The sequence below is a fragment of the Equus asinus genome, chromosome 3 (assembly GCF_041296235.1).
Source record: "Equus asinus isolate D_3611 breed Donkey chromosome 3, EquAss-T2T_v2, whole genome shotgun sequence".
Classification (NCBI taxonomy): Eukaryota; Metazoa; Chordata; class Mammalia; order Perissodactyla; family Equidae; genus Equus; species Equus asinus.
The window spans coordinates 109,465,567-109,483,886 of NC_091792.1; the positions used below are offsets into that span (position 1 = coordinate 109,465,567).

At 36.3% G+C, this 18,320-nt stretch overlaps 1 protein-coding gene and 1 long non-coding RNA gene across 3 annotated transcripts in view; one reads left to right on the forward strand and one right to left on the reverse strand.

The window, feature by feature from the left end:
* Nucleotides 1-18,320, forward strand: part of GNRHR (gonadotropin releasing hormone receptor) — a 24,168-nt gene continuing 5,848 nt past the window's right edge. Inside the window, exons 1-2 of one of the 2 annotated variants that reach the window (XM_014860170.3) lie at nucleotides 1-646; nucleotides 17,853-18,072. In XM_014860170.3, coding sequence (XP_014715656.1) covers nucleotides 125-646; nucleotides 17,853-18,072 — 742 coding nt within the window. In that variant the 5' untranslated portion in view covers nucleotides 1-124. The remainder of the gene's footprint in view (nucleotides 647-17,852; nucleotides 18,073-18,320) is intronic. The other variant, XM_014860171.3, reaches the window with a different exon arrangement.
* LOC106843219 (uncharacterized) overlaps nucleotides 17,905-18,320 on the reverse strand; it is a 24,405-nt gene continuing 23,989 nt past the window's right edge. Inside the window, exon 3 of the long non-coding RNA XR_006524486.2 lies at nucleotides 17,905-18,016. This is a non-coding gene — a long non-coding RNA (uncharacterized lncRNA). The remainder of the gene's footprint in view (nucleotides 18,017-18,320) is intronic.

The following is an 18,320-nucleotide window of genomic DNA, read 5'->3' on the forward strand; positions in this document are numbered from 1 at the left end:
TAAGCTAAACCTGTGCCGTTTCCATCTCAAGAAGGCAGAAATAAAACGGGACTTTGGGTTTGATTACAGTCAAACATCAGAAGTGCCAGAAACACAAGTCTTGAAGCTCCATCAGTTGGGAAGTATGGCAAACAGTGCCTCTCCTGAACAGAATCAAAATCACTGCTCAGCCAGCAACAGCAGCATCCCGCTGACGCAAGCCAACCTCCCTACCCTGACCTTATCTGGAAAGATCCGAGTGACAGTTACTTTCTTCCTTTTTCTACTCTCCACAACCTTTAACGCTTCTTTTTTGTTGAAACTTCACAAGTGGACTCAGAAGAAAGAGAATGGGAAAAAGCTCTCGAAGATGAAGGTGCTTTTAAAACATCTGACCTTAGCCAATCTGTTGGAGACTCTGATTGTCATGCCACTAGACGGAATGTGGAACATTACAGTCCAATGGTATGCTGGAGAGCTCCTCTGCAAAGTCCTCAGCTACCTGAAGCTTTTCTCCATGTATGCCCCAGCCTTCATGATGGTAGTGATCAGCCTGGACCGCTCACTGGCCATCACAAGGCCCCTAGCTGTGAAAAGCAACAGCAAGCTTGGACGGTCCATGATTGGCTTGGCTTGGCTTCTCAGTAGTATCTTTGCTGGACCACAGGTAAACCATTATCGTGAATTTGTTAGGATACGGCAATCACATATTTCCTATCTAAACTTGAGTATTGTATTGTATTGTTGTATGTCAAAGGCAGTACTATATTTTCTTTAAGAGTCTGGGCTCTGGAAGTCAGAGACCGGAATTTAACCCCAGCTCTGTTACCTTGGGAAAATTTCTTAACCTCTATGGGTTTCAGTTCCTTCATTTATAAAATGGAGGTAATGCCTACTTTATGCAGCTTTTGTGATGATTAAATGAATAATGTATTAAAGTGTCCACTGTAATCTCTATCACATGGTAAATCCTCCCCCAAAATGGAGCTATTCTCAAATTTTACCTCATACCCAGCTTATACTCCATCTATGTTTCTTTTGCTCTGGTTAACACAGTAAATTGAGAGAATCTTTAGGAACTATGAAATTTTCATGAGTAGAAAGTATTTATAACATCTTATTTGGGGCTTCTTGAGCAAAAACTTTAAGAATTTTGTTACTGCAGATTAGGGAGAATTATTCTTAATTAGTATGTTGTTCTGCAGTTTGCAACTGGGTGGGATCGAATAAAGAGGCAAAGTGAAAAATCTTGGACTTCTGGAAATTTGAATATTTCCCTGAGGTTGACTTGAGCTTTTGGGGAGATAGTTTAGACTGTTACAGGCAATTAGCAACACTCTAAAACTGTTGGTGTAGGCACTGGCTCTCTCCTACAGAAGGCAGATATCTCCCCAGATTGTCTCATCTGAGTTAACCTGGTTAATTGACTTGCAGAATCTGCCTTTTTCAGCAGTCAGATCTCTGAAGAAAAGGACATATTCTTGCAAATAGCAAATATTCTTTAATAATAGATGAACAAGCTGTCTCTCTGCTTGTAAATGTACTGCACAATGAACCCAGGGTACAAGAAAGTGTCAAGAAGGAAAGTCGGAGTTAACTAGGATCCTCCAAAAATTTGCCACTGCAAATGGAAATTTATCCAGACATCTAAACTTGCCAGGTGGTTAAAAAAGAAAAAGGAAAAGAAAAACTGCCATGCAAAACCCACTAAATAGTGCAAGACACTAAAAAGCGGGGTAACTAAATTTTCCCACCAATTCATCACTTAACTAAAATTTTTTGGAAATTAGATAAATTTAATTAGTGTGTGTTGTATGGCAGGAGAAATGGGAAAAAAATAAAATGCTTTGATTTCCCTGGAGAAAAATATAGTATAAGTATTCTCACAGTAACTTAATATACAAGAATAGGTTAGACAAATACTCACTTGAAATGACACTATTTAGCTAAGAACATGCCCTGAAATTTTCCAGTTTGTTTCTTTAAAGTGCTGCTTATTGATTGGTTTTCTTAGAGAAGATAAACACAAGTTAGGTTCCTAACACTGAGTCTGGTACTGATGAAACCAAGAAACAGCCCTCAAAGAAAACATAATTTGGTTGTAGAGAAAAAACTGATATAAAACTAATACAATTATTTACCAAAAACTTTCTAAACCTCTTACAAGTGTAAGAAGAGGGAGAGAAGAGTATGAGTTGAAATGGGAAAGGAAAGTTTCAGCGTACAGGTAGGATAAACTGAGTTTTTAAAGATGAATGGTATTGGGATGCAAAAAATAAGTCAAGGACACATACATGTTTCAGCAAAGGTTGGAAAGTTTGATTAATTTTCACAGGAGGCTAGTTTAGCTGAAGTGGAAGATCAAGAGTTAGAACTAGCAGGAAATCAGATTTAGTGATTGCTCCTTTTCCTTTGACCTCATAGCACACTACTTATTTGTCATAAAACATTGTGGTTACATGTTTTTTAGCCTGTCTTTCCCATTAAGGAATATGCTCTTAAATGTTGGAGACTGTTGAGTTTACCTTAATTATTATCACAGTACCCAATAAGATAACTAGCAAAAATAGAAATTTAAAATGTTTGGATACTCTGGTTTCTCTTTAGATCAAATAAACCTTTTACTTTTTACCAAAAAAAAAAAGTTTGGATAAATTAATCAATGAAAGAGGGGTATAATGGATTTGTATTATAGAAGACATTGATAGCCAGGAGAAATTCTGAAATTAACGTGGGAGCCATATAGCCTTTGTGAGTCCTGTGCAAGGAGCCATATTTTATTGTTGTTTTTTTCGTTTTTTCCAGTTTTACTGAGACATCATTGACATAGATCAGTAAAAGTTTAAGGCATACAGCATGATGGTTTGATTTACACATATTGTGAAATGATTATAACAATAGGTTCAGCTAACATCCCTCATCTTGTATCGATACAATAAAAAGAAAAAAATTTTCTTCTTGTGATGAGAACTCTTAGGATTTACTCTCTTAACAACTTTCGTATACATCACACAGCAGTCTTAGCTATAGTCATCATGTTGTACATCACTAAAATGATTTTTCTAGCAAAAATATTTTAAGAAGGGCGCAGCCCTATGGTCGAGTGGTTAAGTTCATGTGCTCTGCTTCAGCGGCCCAGGGTTTCACCAGTTCAGATCCTGGGCACGGACATGGCACCACTCATCAGGTCATGATGAGGTGGTGTCCCAGATGCCACAACTAGAAGGACCCACAACTAAAATATACAACTATGTACTGGGGGGATTTGGGGAGAAAAAGCAATTAAAAAAAAGAAAATTGGCAACAGTTGTTGGCTCAGGTGCCAATCGTTAAAAAATATATATATATTTTAAGAAAAGTTACATAGACTCAAGTAGAGTGAAGAGAGACAAAGAAGCCTTTCAGATCATCTGGCAACAAGCTGATTAGGTTTGGGGATGGGGTGGTGTCAGAGAGAATTGATTGTAAGGGAGAATTTCAAACGTAAAAACAAAACTTGTCAACAAAATGGATTTAGGGGGTTAATAATAGAGTGGAGTAAAATAAAGCTCCAGTATTCTTAGCCAAGGAGTTTTAATAGTAAAATCATTGAAACAGACAAGTAGGTTGAGAGGAGGAATGTGTGTTTTTTGGTCTGCCTGTCTGTTTATTTGTTTGAAGGGAGAGGGAAGGCAGGCTACGAAAAGAGCTAAAAACATTCTCTTTAGGACATGATGCTGGGTATAGACAGTCTTTATAAGTATGCCTATTTGGAAAGTAGTTGGTAATTTGGGATACCGATGTAGATGGAAGTCTACACAGAAGTAGAAAGAGGTCAATTTGTGATAACTGAAACCCAAGCCACAATTTCACTGTCCTTTAAAGGACATTCTCAGAGACTATAAATAAAATATTGGTTTATTAATTAAATTATTTTCATCTAAGAATATCACAGCAATAATAGAAAGATAACGCCAAATATTTATCTATCTTGATGCAGTAAAAAGAAAATATGAAATTAACTGAATTGCTTAGGAATTTCATGCAATAGCCTGACCTCAAACACATTACTCTCTCTGAGAGATTTATGTGAATATGGGCCACAGAAAATGATGGTGCTATTTTATTTTGTAAAATAAATGACTCATCTTTACTTTCAGCAGGACTTTAAATTTATAAAGCACTTTGCTGAAGTTTCCTGAAAAATCTCATATACGTAACCTTCCTGTATCATGTGGACTCTATGTGGTACATAAAACAATTTTACTATCGTTATTTCACATGTAAGAGAATGTACAAGGGAATCTTTGAAAGCAATGATTTTGAATCCTTTTAGGCAAATACCCAAAGTAAGAAACACATACTGCATAGAGAGTCTGTCTGTCTCCCTCTCTTTCTCTCACACACCTATAACCAAAAAAAGTTTAGGAAATAAATATTCTGCTCTGTCCAATTTCATTTTCTAATATTGATTGCAACTAACTGATGGGCACAACCTGCAGTTCAAAAACGACTGGTTTAAAGGGATTCGTTGGCTTTCCCAATGTCACTTGGCCTGTTGGACTCAAGTATTCTTAAAGTCCAGTTTTTCTTTTGTTATAGCTTGAGATTTCAATCCTGTGACTAATGTTACACCTATATTTGATGGGGAAGACAAGAGATAGAGAGGACTTTTTATTTCTAGACTGTGACACACATTGAATGTCCCTCATGCTTCACTAAGCTCTACAGATAAGCCCATTGACAAAGGCACATCCTGTCGTGGCTAATTTACATTGAAAGGATGACTTTAATCATCCTTTGGTGCATATACTGATTTTCTGTTACTTGAGTAATTCATACTTAGATTTTAAAAAAAGATCTAACAAAGCTAGTTGTCACAACTCAGGCCTGGGAATCGAGGAATTTATGACATTTTGCTAGAGCTCAGAATGACCAAATTTCAGATTGGCCACCTTGCTTTCCACCTTCCTGATGACTAACCTCAGAGTTCTAGGATCGTTTGGGGATATATTTTCAAAAGTTTCAGTGTAGTGTAGCTAAACTTTCAAAATTTTTCCAATAATTGATTTTTTTAAAAAAAAACAAAATTCTATGTGGAACCCCAATAAATGAAACAGATGTAAGTGGAGCTGCTCTGGTTGCAAAGGGATAAGGGAGCCCCAGTCCTCTGCTTGGCCATTCAATAGCCCCAGTCACAGTCTCTGAAGACCTCAGATCTCCCTGCAACAAAGTTTGAAAGGTAGTAGGATAGTAGAAATGGTATGAGTATTGGATTTAAACAAAGTTGCTTGCAGATCTCAATGCTGTCTCTTACCAGCTATGTAGTTCTGAGTAAATTACTTAACTAAGTTTAAAAGGGTAATTGTAAAGAATAAGATACAAAAAACTATCTAGTACAAGACTTTATCCTTAAACACTCAGTTAATGTTCATTCCTTTCTCTACTCCTGTCTCCATTCTTTCCTTCATAATAGGTTTCTGAACTCAGGAAAGAAAATAATATGGAAATATGAGTACAACAACAAAACAATTCTCTAAGAGAATACTCTAAGGGAATTGCTTACATAAAGGTTGATTATTTAAAATTTCTTAAAATTGTAACATTAATTCTGACTGATAAGTAAATTTGGCCAATCTACTTCCTAGTCACCAAGCTATCCTACTCTCTCTGAAAGCTATAAATGACAGAACATAACAATTTAACTCCTGGAGTTATCATTTCTAAAAGGAGGATAAGAAAGGAAGAAAGGAAGGAAAGGGGAAAAGGACAGGGAGATGGAGAAAAGAAAAAAAGAACAGAAAAGGGCAAGAAACATGACTTGAAAGGAGATCTGATTTAAGACCATCTGTGGTTTGGCTGGTAAGTGCATGTTGAGAAGAAAACATTTCCTGAATTAGCTATGTCCATATCTAACCAAATATCACACAGTCTCCAATGATAGCTGTCTAAAACCACAAGGATTCCAGTGTAGCGGATTATTTCCAGAAAGAGTTCATACTACTAGCTTATCTGTGTTAATATGGAGCATGACATATTGACAGCTTTTAAATTCTATAGTTAACCCAGGCCTGCAGGCAAGATACATGAGCCATCCTTTAGTCACTGGTGTAGAGATATGTAGTCTGAAGATGTGTGGAGGCTTGCCTTGACACACAAAGAATTTAGAGGGCTAGAATGCACTTCTGAACTTGACAAGTAGCTTAAATTCAATAAATACTCATGACACATGTACAGGATGCCAAGAACTATACTGGAACATAGTAATAGCATGTTAATAGCAGAAATAACGATGATGATGATAAATCATAGCTACTGAGGACATAAATATATGCCAGGAATTGTGCTAAATGCTTTTGCATGCATTATTTCATGTAAGGCTCCCAACAACCCTAAAAATTAGATACAACTATTATCCTTATTTTATCATGAAGAAACTAAGGTTAAGAATGTTACATAACATGCCCAAGATTACCATCTAGTAAGTGGAGGTGTCACTACATCCAGTTAACTCCATACCCAGAGCTTTCAATAACTACACTACACCACACTATGCAATATTGTCTATTTCCTTTTTTTCCTGTAGAAGGTTGGAAAAGGAAAATCTTAAGGTGAGAATAGATTGTCAAGAGATATCAGGAAAAAATACATGGCATTCATTTATAAATACATATGGATACATATTTACAAGTTGTGTTCCTCAAAATTTTTACAATACTGGCTATGATTTATGTAGTGCTAGCTGTGTGCCAGGCACTATTTTAAGTGGTTTGCAAGCATTAACTCATTTACTTGTCAGGACAGCCTCTAGAGGTGGATACTATTAATATCTCCATTTTATAGATGAGAAAACTGAAGCACACCATCTAAGATAATTACCTTTGTAAAAGATTATGTAATGGTGTAATGAGTGTGGGATAAGGTGAGAGTTAAAACTAATTTTCTCAGAAGGAATGAGCATCTGCAATTGACTGTAAAGAAGGAAAACGGATAGCTCCCGTTTATGGCAAAATAAAGCAAATGCTGATGAGAACTGGAGCTGGGGATGAGAGAGGAGAAACATAAAGAAATTAAAGAAATATGATCCAAGGACAAAAGAACCACTAGAAATAAAGTGGATCTCCATATTAATCATTCAAATGAACCTGGCCTTGGAGCACAAAATAAACCGAGCCAAGCCTAAAGCAAATTAGTTTATGGGCAAGTAAACTGAATTTCCATAACACTTGAACTGTTCCTCTCATTTAGAACTTATCACAGTCTATCTCGTTTTACAGGTGTCACATACATACTCCTCTACCAAATATTTAATTCTCTGAAGCAAGATATTTATGGTTCCTCTTTTATGACAGAGAGCGCCTAGTATGGTTTTATGACCAAGGAGTTGCTTTAAAAATAAGCATTTGTTAAGTAAATAAAGATGATAACCAAACTCAAATCAGAGTACTATATTGCAAAGTCACTTTTATTGAAATTTTCATCATTATGACTTAAAATATGAAATATTAAAGTGAAAAATGTGGCCCAGTGCAGAGCAGAAAGTCAAACTCAAGTCATCTGGTTCCCGGTCCAATTGGAGAATTAGAGACAGAAGTAGTTAAGATTTTTTAAAAATATAAAATTCTCAGTTTCTATGTGAAATAACCCTTCCAAAGACTTCAACTCACAACATCTGGGTGTTGAGTCAAATTCAAAACTTAACCTTAAGGTCAGGTTGCAAAGAAGTATAGAAAACTGAAATAGGGTCACTTTGTAATGTGGAGAAAGTTGGTCTGGAATAACAGATGGAGTTAGCTGAATGCATGTTTGAGTTTCTTGACTTTAAGATTGCTGAAATGATCATTAGGTGCCCTCTAGTGGATTAATTTAAAAATTCTTTTTTGCCCTTGAAGCTGAAAAAAGATCTGAAACTGAAAATCAATATTTTAATTACAAATAAAAGAAACAGGATCATATTCTATACTATATTTACTTATAATTTTATGTTTTTATTTATATTGTTTATTATATTTGTATTCCATTAAATTTTTTATTCTAAAAGCAAAGAAAGGAAATATAGTTTGTGGGCTTTTTAAAAAAAAGATATATTCCACTCCCAGTCCATCACCCCAAAAAAGAAAGAAACCCAGGGTCTGTTAAATTAATAAAATAAAATTAAAATTCACTAATTCAATCAAAACCTTAAAAAAAAGAATACAGTCCCTCATTTGCTTAAGTAAAAGAAATCCTGGCAACAAAAGCAAAAATAAACAAGATGACTACATCAAACTAAAAAGTTTCTGCACAGCAAAGGAAACTATTAACAAAATGAAAAGGCAACCTACTGAATGGAAGAAGAAATATGCAAATCATATATCTACTAACGGGTTAATATCCAAAATATATAAAGAATTCATTAGCAAAATAACTCAATAACAACAACAACAACAAAATCCACTTTAAAAATGGGCAGAGGATCTGAACAGATGACTTTCCAAAGAAGATGTATAGATGACCAACAAGTTCATGAAAAGGTGCTCAACATCACTAATCATCAGGGAAATGCAAATCAAAACCACAATGAGATATCACCTCACATCTGTTAGAATGACTATTGTCAAAAAGATAACAAATAACAAGTGTTGGCAAAGATGTAGGGAAAAGAGAACCCTTGTGCACTGTTGGTGGGAATGTAAATTGGTGCAGTCACTATGGAAAACAGTATGGAGGCTCCTCAAAAAATTTGAACTACCATATGATCCAGTAATTCCACTTCTGGGTATTAATCCAAAGAAAATAAAAACACTAACTCTAAAGGATATCTGTGCAACCCCTCACCCCATGTTCACTGCAGCATTATTTACAATAGCCAAGATATGGAAACAATGTAAGTGTTCATTGATGGATGAATGGATAAAACAAGTGTGGTATATACATACAGTAGAATATTATTCAGACATAAAAGAGAAGGAAATCTTGCCATTTGTGACAACATGGATGGAACCTGAGGGCACTGAACAAAGTGAAATAAGTCACACAGAGAAAGACAAATGCCATATGATCTCAATTATATGCAGAATCTTTAAAAAAAACAAAAACACAAACTCACAGATACACAGAACAGTTGGTGGTTGCCAGAAGCAGGGGTAGCGGGTGGACAAAATGGGGGAAGGTGGTCAAAAGTTACAAACTTCCAGTTATAAAATAAATAAGTCCTGTGGATGTAATGTACAACATGTCAACTATAGTTAATAATATTGTATTACATATTTGAAAGTTGTTAAGAGAGTAGATCTTAAAAGTTCTCATTACAAGAAAAAAATTGTAACTGTGTGGTGATGGATGTTAACTAGACTTACTGTGGTGATCATTTTGCAGTATATACAAATATTGAATCATTATGTTGTACATTTGAAACTAATACAATGTTACTTAATGGCATAATGTCAATTATGCCACAATAAAAAAAAGAAGAAATAAAAGGATACAGGTTTTTTAAAAAAGGAAATTTTGGGAGAGCAATGTCAGCGTCATGGCAGAGTGAGCTTGCCTGGGACTCTCTCCCCTCCAACATACAACAAAAAGGAGCAACAATATTCCAACAAAAAATATCCTAGTAGCACAGGAATCCTCAGAGACCCGCAGCAGCCAAATGTCAGAGGGCAGACAGGTTGGAGCCCCCCTCAGAGGAGCTTGAACGAGGGAAGAGAGAACTTCACTCCCTCCCCTAAAGACTGGGATCACTGCCACGGGAGGCTCCGTGAGGGAAGGAGCGGTGGGGTCGCACATCCGCAGGATCACCCAGGACTCCCATGGGCCCATGCAGCCCAGAGGGAAGCCCTCTAATGGTTGAAAGCTTTTGCGTGGGGTGACCTCATCAAGTCAAACCCCAGGAGACCAGATAGTGAGAGCTGATGGGGAAACAGTCTGTGGGCACGAGAAAGTGCCCCCCCAACCCACATGGCGCCATCTTGGCTGAAGGCAGAGGGCTCAAAATAGGCAGCTCTTGACCTCCATCTAGTGGTGACAGGCTGTAACTTCAACTGAACAATATCACTATGAGGAAAAATCGTTCTTCTAGCATCAAAAAATTCATAAAAGCTCCAGACTAGAAGGAAAACAATAAAAACACAGAATTATGTCCTGAGCACTTGGAGATAAATAAACTAAATGACCATGAATTCAGAATAGCTATCATCAGAAAACTCAGTGAGGTAAAGGAAAATATACAGAAACAAGTCAACGAGTTCTGGAGTTACTTCACAAAAGAGATTGAAACTATAAAGAAGAATCAATCAGAAATACTAGAGATGGGGTCAGCCTGGTGGCAAAGCGGTTAAGTTCGCACGTTCCGCTTCTTGGCAGCCCAGGGTTCACCAGTTCGGATCCTGGGTGTGGACATGTCACCGCTTGGCAAAAGCCATGCTGTGGTAGGCGTCCCACACATAAAGTAGAGGAAGATGGGCAAGGATGTTAGCTTAGGGCCAGTCTTCCTCAGCAAAAAGAGGAGGATTGGCAGTAGTTAGTTCAGGGCTAATCTTCCACAAAAAAAAAGAAGAAAGAAATACTAGAGATGAAAAATACAATGGATCACATAAAACAAAATATGGATTCCCTGAATGTCCATGTGGACACCATAGAGGAGAAAATTAGCATAATCGAAGACAGGTTGAATGGCTCCAGACAGAGGAAGAGAGAGAACTAAGACTAAAAAGAAATGAAGAAAATCTTCAAGAAATAGCCAACTCAATGAGGAAATGCAACATAAGAATTATCAGTATCCCCAAAGGCGAAGAAAAGGAGAATGGAGCAGAAAGCATGCTCAAAGAAATAATAGCAGAGAACTTCCCAAATCTAGGGAATGAGAGGGAAATGTGTGTGGAAGAAGCTTTCAGATCTCCCAGATATGTCAATGTAAAAAGACCTACTGCAAGGCATATAGTAGTAAAACTGGCAAAAAAGAATGACAAAGAAAGAATACTCAGGGCAGCAAGGCAGAAGAAAATAACCTACAAAGGAAGCCCTATCAGACTTCCAGTGGATTTCTCTGCAGAAACCTTACAAGCTAGGTGAGATTGGAATGACATATTCAAAACTTTAAAAGATAAATATCTTCAGCCAAGAATGCTCTATCCAGCAAAAATATCCTTCAGATATGAGGGAGAAATTAAATTTTTCCCAGAAACACAAAAGCTAAAGGACTTCGTAGCCATGAGCCCCCCCTACAAGAAATCCTCAAGAAGGCCCTCATACCTGAAAAAAGAAAAGAAGGGAGAAAGGGGTCACAAAACACAGAGTAAGGAGACAAATAGATAGAATCAGAATAGGATAGCAAATATTCAACTACAGCATTAAGATAAAGGGAAGGAAAACACCAAAAACAAAGACAATCTTATCACTTTAACCACAAATTCACAACACAAGTTGGAATAAGAGATGAAAATAATAACTTACAAGGGGAGGAGGAAAGAGACTGAATCAGTTTAGGCTAAGGAAATAAGAGGCCACCAGAAAATGGACTATGTTATGCACGAGATTCTGAATACAAACTGCACGGTAGCCACTAAACTAAAAAACAGAAGAGAGACACAAAAAATAAATAAGGAAAAAGCTAAGACACCCAGCATATGAAATGGCAGAATGAGTAGGGCAAAACACACAGGACGAGAAACAAAGGAAATGAAGGAAAACCAGAAAATGAGTGACAGAATGACAGCATTAAGCCCTCATGCATCAACAATCACCCTCAATGTAAATGGATTGAACTCTCCAATAAAAAGACACAGAGTGGCAAGATGGATTAAAGAACAAGATCCAACAATCTGTTGCCTCCAGGAAACACACCTCAGCTCCAATGACAAACACAGGCTCAGAGTGAAGGGGTGGAAGACGATAATCCAAGCTAATGGCAAACAAAAGAAAGCAGGTGTTGCAATACTTATATGAGACAAAGTTGATTTCAAGATAAGGCAGGTAAAGAGAGACATAGAGGGTCAATATATAATGATGAAAGGAACACTACATCAAGAAGAAATAATGCTTATAAATATCTATGAACCCAACACAGGAGCACCAAAGTTCATAAAGCAACTATTAACAAACCTAAAAGAAGATATCAAAAATAACACAATAATAGTAGGGGACCTCAACACCTCACTAACATCATTGGACAGATCATGCAGGCAGAAAATCAACAAGGAAACAGTGGAATTAAATGAAAAGCTAAAACAGTTGGACTTAATAGACATATATAGAACACTCCATCCCAAAACAGCAGAATACACATTCTTCTCAAGTGTGCATGGAACATTCTCAAGGATAGACCATATGTTGGGAAACAAGGCAAGCCACTATAAATTTTAAAAAAATGAAATAATAACAAGCATCTTCTCCAATCATAATGCTATAAAGCTAGAAATTAATTACAAGAAAAAGTTGAGAAAGGGACAAAGATGTGGAGACTAAACAATATGCTGTTGAACAAGCAATGGATCATTGAAGAAATTAAGGAAGAAATAAAAAAATATCTGGAGACAAATGAAAATGATAACATACCATAGCAACTCATTTGGGATACAGCAAAAGCTGTATTAAGAGGGAAATTCATTGCAATACAGGCACCTCTTAACAAACAAGAAAAATCCAAAATAAGCAATCTCAAATTACACCTAACTGAATTAGAGAAAGAAGAACAAACAAAGCCCAAAGTCAGCAGAAGGAGAGAAATAACAAAAATCAGAGCAGAAATAAATGCTATTGAAACAAAAAAGGCAGTAGAAAGGATCAATGAAACAAAGAGCTGGTTCCTTGAGAAGATAAATAAAATTGACAAACTCCTAGGCAGACTTACAAAGAAAAAAAGAGAGAAAGCTCAAATAAACAAAATCAGAAATGAAAGTGGAGAAATAACAACAGACTCCACAGAAATACAACAGACTATAATAGCATAATACAAAAAACTATATGCCAACAAAATGAATAACCTAGAGGAAATGGATAAATTGTTAGACTCTTACAATCTCCCAAAACTAAGTCAAGAAGAAGCAGACAATCTGAACAGACCAATCACAAGGAAAGAGATTGAAACAGCAATCAAAAGCATCCCAAAGAATAAAACCCCAGGATCAGACGGCTTTCCTGGGAAATTCTACCAAACTTTCAGAGAAGATTTAATACCTATACTTTTCAAGCTATTCCAAAAACTTAGGGAGCATGGAACACTTCCTAACACATTCTACAAGGCCAGCATCATGCTGATACCAAAGCCTGACAAGGACAGCACGAAAAAGGAGAACTAGAGGCCAATATCACTGATGAACATAGATGCAAAATTTCTCAACAAAATTTTGGCAACCCGAATTCAGCAATTCATCAAAAGGATCATACATCATGACCAAGTTGGATTCATACCAGGGACACAGGAATGGTTCAACATCCATAAATCAATCAACGTGATATACCACATCAACAAATTGAGGAATAAAAACCACATGATCATCTCAATAGATGTAGAGAAAGCATTTGACAAGATCCAACAGCCATTTATGATAAAAACTCTGAACAAAATGGGGATATAAGGAAATTATCTCAACATAATAAAGGCCATACATGACAAACCCACAGCCAACATCATACTCAATGAGCAAAAACTGAGCGCCAACCCCATGAAAACAGGAACGAGAAAAGGATGCCCTCTATCACCACTCTTATTCAACATAGTACTGGAGGTTTTGGCCAGAGCAATTAGGCAACAGAAAGGAATAAAAGGAATCCAAATAGGGAGGGAAGAAGTGAAACTCTCACTGTTTGCAGACGACACGATCTTATACACAGAAAACCCCAAATAATCCATTGGAAAACTTTTAGAAATAATCAACAACTACAGCAAAGTTGCAGGGTATAAAATCAACTTACATAAATCAGTAGCATTTCTATACTCTAATAATGAACTAACAGAAAAAGAACTCAAGAACACAATACCATTCACAATTGCAACAAAAAGAATAAAATATCTCGGGATGAATCTAACTAAGGGAGTGAAAGACCTATACAATGAAAACTACAAGGCTTTCCTGAAAGAAATGGATGGCAACATAAAGAGATGGAAAGACATCCCACCTACACGGATTGGAAGAATAAACATAGTTAAAATGTCCATACTACCTAAAGCAATCTACAGATTCAACGCAATCCCAATCAGAATCCCAACGACATTCTTTACAGAAATAGAACAAAGAATCGTAAAATTCATATGGGGCAACAAAAGACCCTGAATTGCTAAAGCAATCCTGAGAAAAAAGAGCAAAACGGGAGGCATCACAATCCCTGACTTCAAAACATACTACAAAGCTACAGTAATCAAAATAGCGTGGTACTGGTACAAAAACAGGTGCACAGATCAATGGAACAGAATTGAAAGCCCAGAAATAAAACCACACATCTATGGACAGCTAATCTTTGACAAAGGAGCTGAGGGCATACAATGGAGAAAAGAAAGTCTTTTCAGCAAATGGTGCTGGGAAAACTGGAAAGCCACATGTAAAAGAATGAAAATTGACCATTCTTTTTCACCATTCACAAAAATAAACTCAAAATGGATCAAAGATCTAAAGGTAAGACCTGACACCATAAGGCTTCTAGAAGAAAATATAGGCAGTACACTCTTTGACATCAGTATTAAAAGGATCTTTTTGGATACCATGTCTTCTCAGACAAGGGAAACAATAGAAAGAATAAACAAATGGGACTTCATCAGACTAAACAGCTTCTTCAAGGCAAGGGAAAACAGGATTGAAACAAAAAAACAACCCACCAATTGGGAAAAAATATTTGCAAGTCATATATCTGACAAAGCGTTAATCTCCATAATATACAAAGAACTCACACAACTCAACAACAAAAAGTCAAACAACCTGATCAAAAAATGGGCAGGAGACATGAACAGACATTTCTCCAAAGAAGATATATGGATGGCCAATAGGCACATAAAAAGATGTTCATCACCACTGATCATCAGGGAAATGCAAATCAAAACTACACTAAGATATCACCTCACAACCATTAGAATGGCAAAAATAACCAAAACAAAAAGTAACAAGTGTTGGAGAGGTTGTGGAGAAAAAGGAACCATCATACACTGCTGGTGGGAATGCAAACTGGTGCAGCCACTATGGAAAATAGTATGGAGATTTCTTAAAAAAATTAAAAACAGAAATACCATATGACCCAGCTATCCCACTACTGGGTATCTATCCAAAGAGCTTGAAATCAGTAATTCCAAAAGTCCCACGCACCCCTATGTTCATTGCAGCATTGTTTACAATAGCCAAGATGTGGAAGCAACCTAAGTGCCCATCAACTGATGATTGGATAAAGAATATATGGTATATATATACAATGGAATACTACTCAGGCATAAAAAAGAATAAATTTGTCCCATTCACAACAACATGTATGGACCTTGAGGGAATTATGTAAAGTGAAATAAGCCAGATAGAGAAGTACAATCTCTATTTGACTCCACTCATATGAGGAATTTAAACATGTGGACGAAGAGAACAGATTAGTGGCTACCAGGGGAAAGGGGGGGTAGGGGGTGGACACAAAGCATGAAGGGGTGCACCTACAACAAGACGGACAAACAATAATGTACAACTGAAATTTCACAAGATTGTAAACTGTTATAAATTCAATGAAAAAATAGTTAAGATGGCAAAAAAAGAGGAAATTTTGTAACATTTTTGTTTGAATTTACTTGCTATCAGTTTTAAAGCATTTGGGCACTCAGCTTTCCATTTTAATAATGTTTCATAGTAAAATGAAGTTTCTCAGTGGAAAAGCTTGGAAATGAATACGTAAGAAGAGTGCTTGATGAATGGGGAGAGAATGAATTAATGTCCGCTAGAACTTGCCTTTGAAAACTACTTGCAATGTTTCCTTAGCAGTTGATTTAATTTGAGCTTTTAAAAAAAAAAATGTAATTACACACTTAGAGAAAGTTTTCAAGAATTGTACAAAGATTTCTGGGATATCTTTCCCTCAGATTCCCCAAATATGAACATTTTACTACATTTGCTTATTTGCTTTATTCTCTCGTATATACCTTTTTTTCTGAATTGTTTAAAAGAAATTTCAGACATGATATCTCTTTCCATACTTCAACATCTTTTTTCTCACACATAACCACATTAGAGTATCAAAATCAGGAAATTAGCATGGGTATAATACTATTACTTAATCTATATAGCTTATTCATATCTCACCAGTTGTCCGAATAATGTCTACTTAACAAAAGAAAATCCAAGATTATGTGGTGCATTCAGTTGCCAGATCTCTTTATGAGTCATGCCAGTCCTCTACTGAGGAACTGTTCCTTGGTCTTTCTTTGCATTTCATGACACTGACATTTTGGAAAAGTGCAGGCCAGTTATTTTACAGAATGCCCCTCAACTTGAGTTTGCTAATGTTTTCTCATGGTTAGATTCAGGGTAAGCACCTTTAGCAGAAATACTAAAGAAGTGATGCTGAGTTCTCAGTGCATTATACAAGGAAACAGAGGCTGTCAATTGGTCCCAATATTGGCAATGTTAACTTAATTATTAAGCTATTTCTCTACTGTAAAGCTATTATTTTACTCTTTATAATGAATAAATATCCTGCAGGTAGATACTTTGAGATGATGTAAATATTCTGTTTTCCTCAAACTTTCGCCCACATTTTTACCATCCACTGATGATTCTTGTCTGAATGACATATTATTATAGTGATTAAAAATGGTAATCACTACTTCCATTATTCCTTTTACATTTATTAGTTAGCTTTCTACAGTATCAAAGAGTTTTTCTTCTCCCCATTTATTTGTTGTTCTTGTTTTGTAATTTATATTAGCGTGGACTCATGGATTATTACTTTATTCAATAGTCTATTATTCTTTTTTATCAGTTTTTTTTTTTGTTCGTTTGTTTGTTTTTAAATTTTCATGCTTAGACTGTCCCCAATTTAGCCCGCAGGAGCTCTTTCAAGCTTGGCTCTTTTGACATGTGGCATCATTCTTTGAGCACTTCCTGACCTTTCAACACAAACTGTTCCAAGCACATAGTGCACTTTGCCTGCCCCAGCTTTGGGGTGACCCACTTCTCCAATGAGCTCTGGTTCTTTTTGGTGAGAATGGTATTCAGAAAATGAGATCTGGGTACTAGGGTGCTGGATGTGCTCATTGCTACCAGGATATCATTGTTCCTAGGCTCTCTCAGCTGATAACTAGAAAATAAATATACTTATACACATACACACACACATCAAATATATATTTACACATACACATCTATAGAGATTTTTCCTTACTCTTTTTTTATAGCTGTATAGCACTCCATTGTGTGGTCCACCATAGTTTACTCAGCTAATGTTCTGTGAACTGGTAGATTGAATTGCTGTCAATGTTTTTCAACTACAAACAATTCATCAATGAATAACCTTATGCATATGTATGTTCATATAATGGAGGTAGGGATGTGTCTTCAGGATAAGTTCCTGGTTTAGGATTGCTGGGTCAAAAGTATATGCATATGTACTTAGGCTAGTCATTGCCCAATTCCCCTCCAGAATGGTTGTACCAATTTGCATTCCCATTAGCAACGCATGGGAGTCCTTGTTTCCCCACAGCAAGTCTGCAAGTTGAAATAATTTCAAAAAATCCAAAATCCTAGAGATCCATTTATATTACCCAAATGTATTTTAAATAAAGATCCACTTAAACTTTTCATAGAAATGCCTAAAGGATACTATCAAAGAGTTTAGCAGTTGCTTTGGGCATGTTAGAAGGCTAGCAGATTACAGAAGAGAAAACTTTCAAGAAAATGTGCAAATACTGTTTGAAAAAAAGTAAAATTTTTTAAATTTTTTATTTTCTCACACAGTTATACATCTTCCGGATGATCCATTTAGCAGACAGCTCTGGACAGACAGAAGGTTTCTCTCAATGTGTAACACACTGCAGTTTTCCACAATGGTGGCATCAAGCCTTTTACAATTTTTTCACCTTCAGCTGCCTCTTCATCATTCCTCTTCTCTTCATGTTGATCTGCAATGCAAAAATCATCTTCACCCTGACAAGGGTCCTTCATCAGGATCCCCACAGTACGTATTCCTTAGACTTGGTGTTAATTGTGAGTAAACAATATTTAAATAGCAATACTCAAAGCAGAGCCTCACTATGTGTCAGACACCATTCTAAGCAGTTTATACAAATTAACTCATTTAATATTCACAATGACCCCATGAGGCAATACTTTTATTACACCTTTATTACCCCCTATTTACAGATAAAGCAATTTAGTATCTCCTAATGTTCTAAATTTGCACCATGGAATTAAAGATGAAAGGAC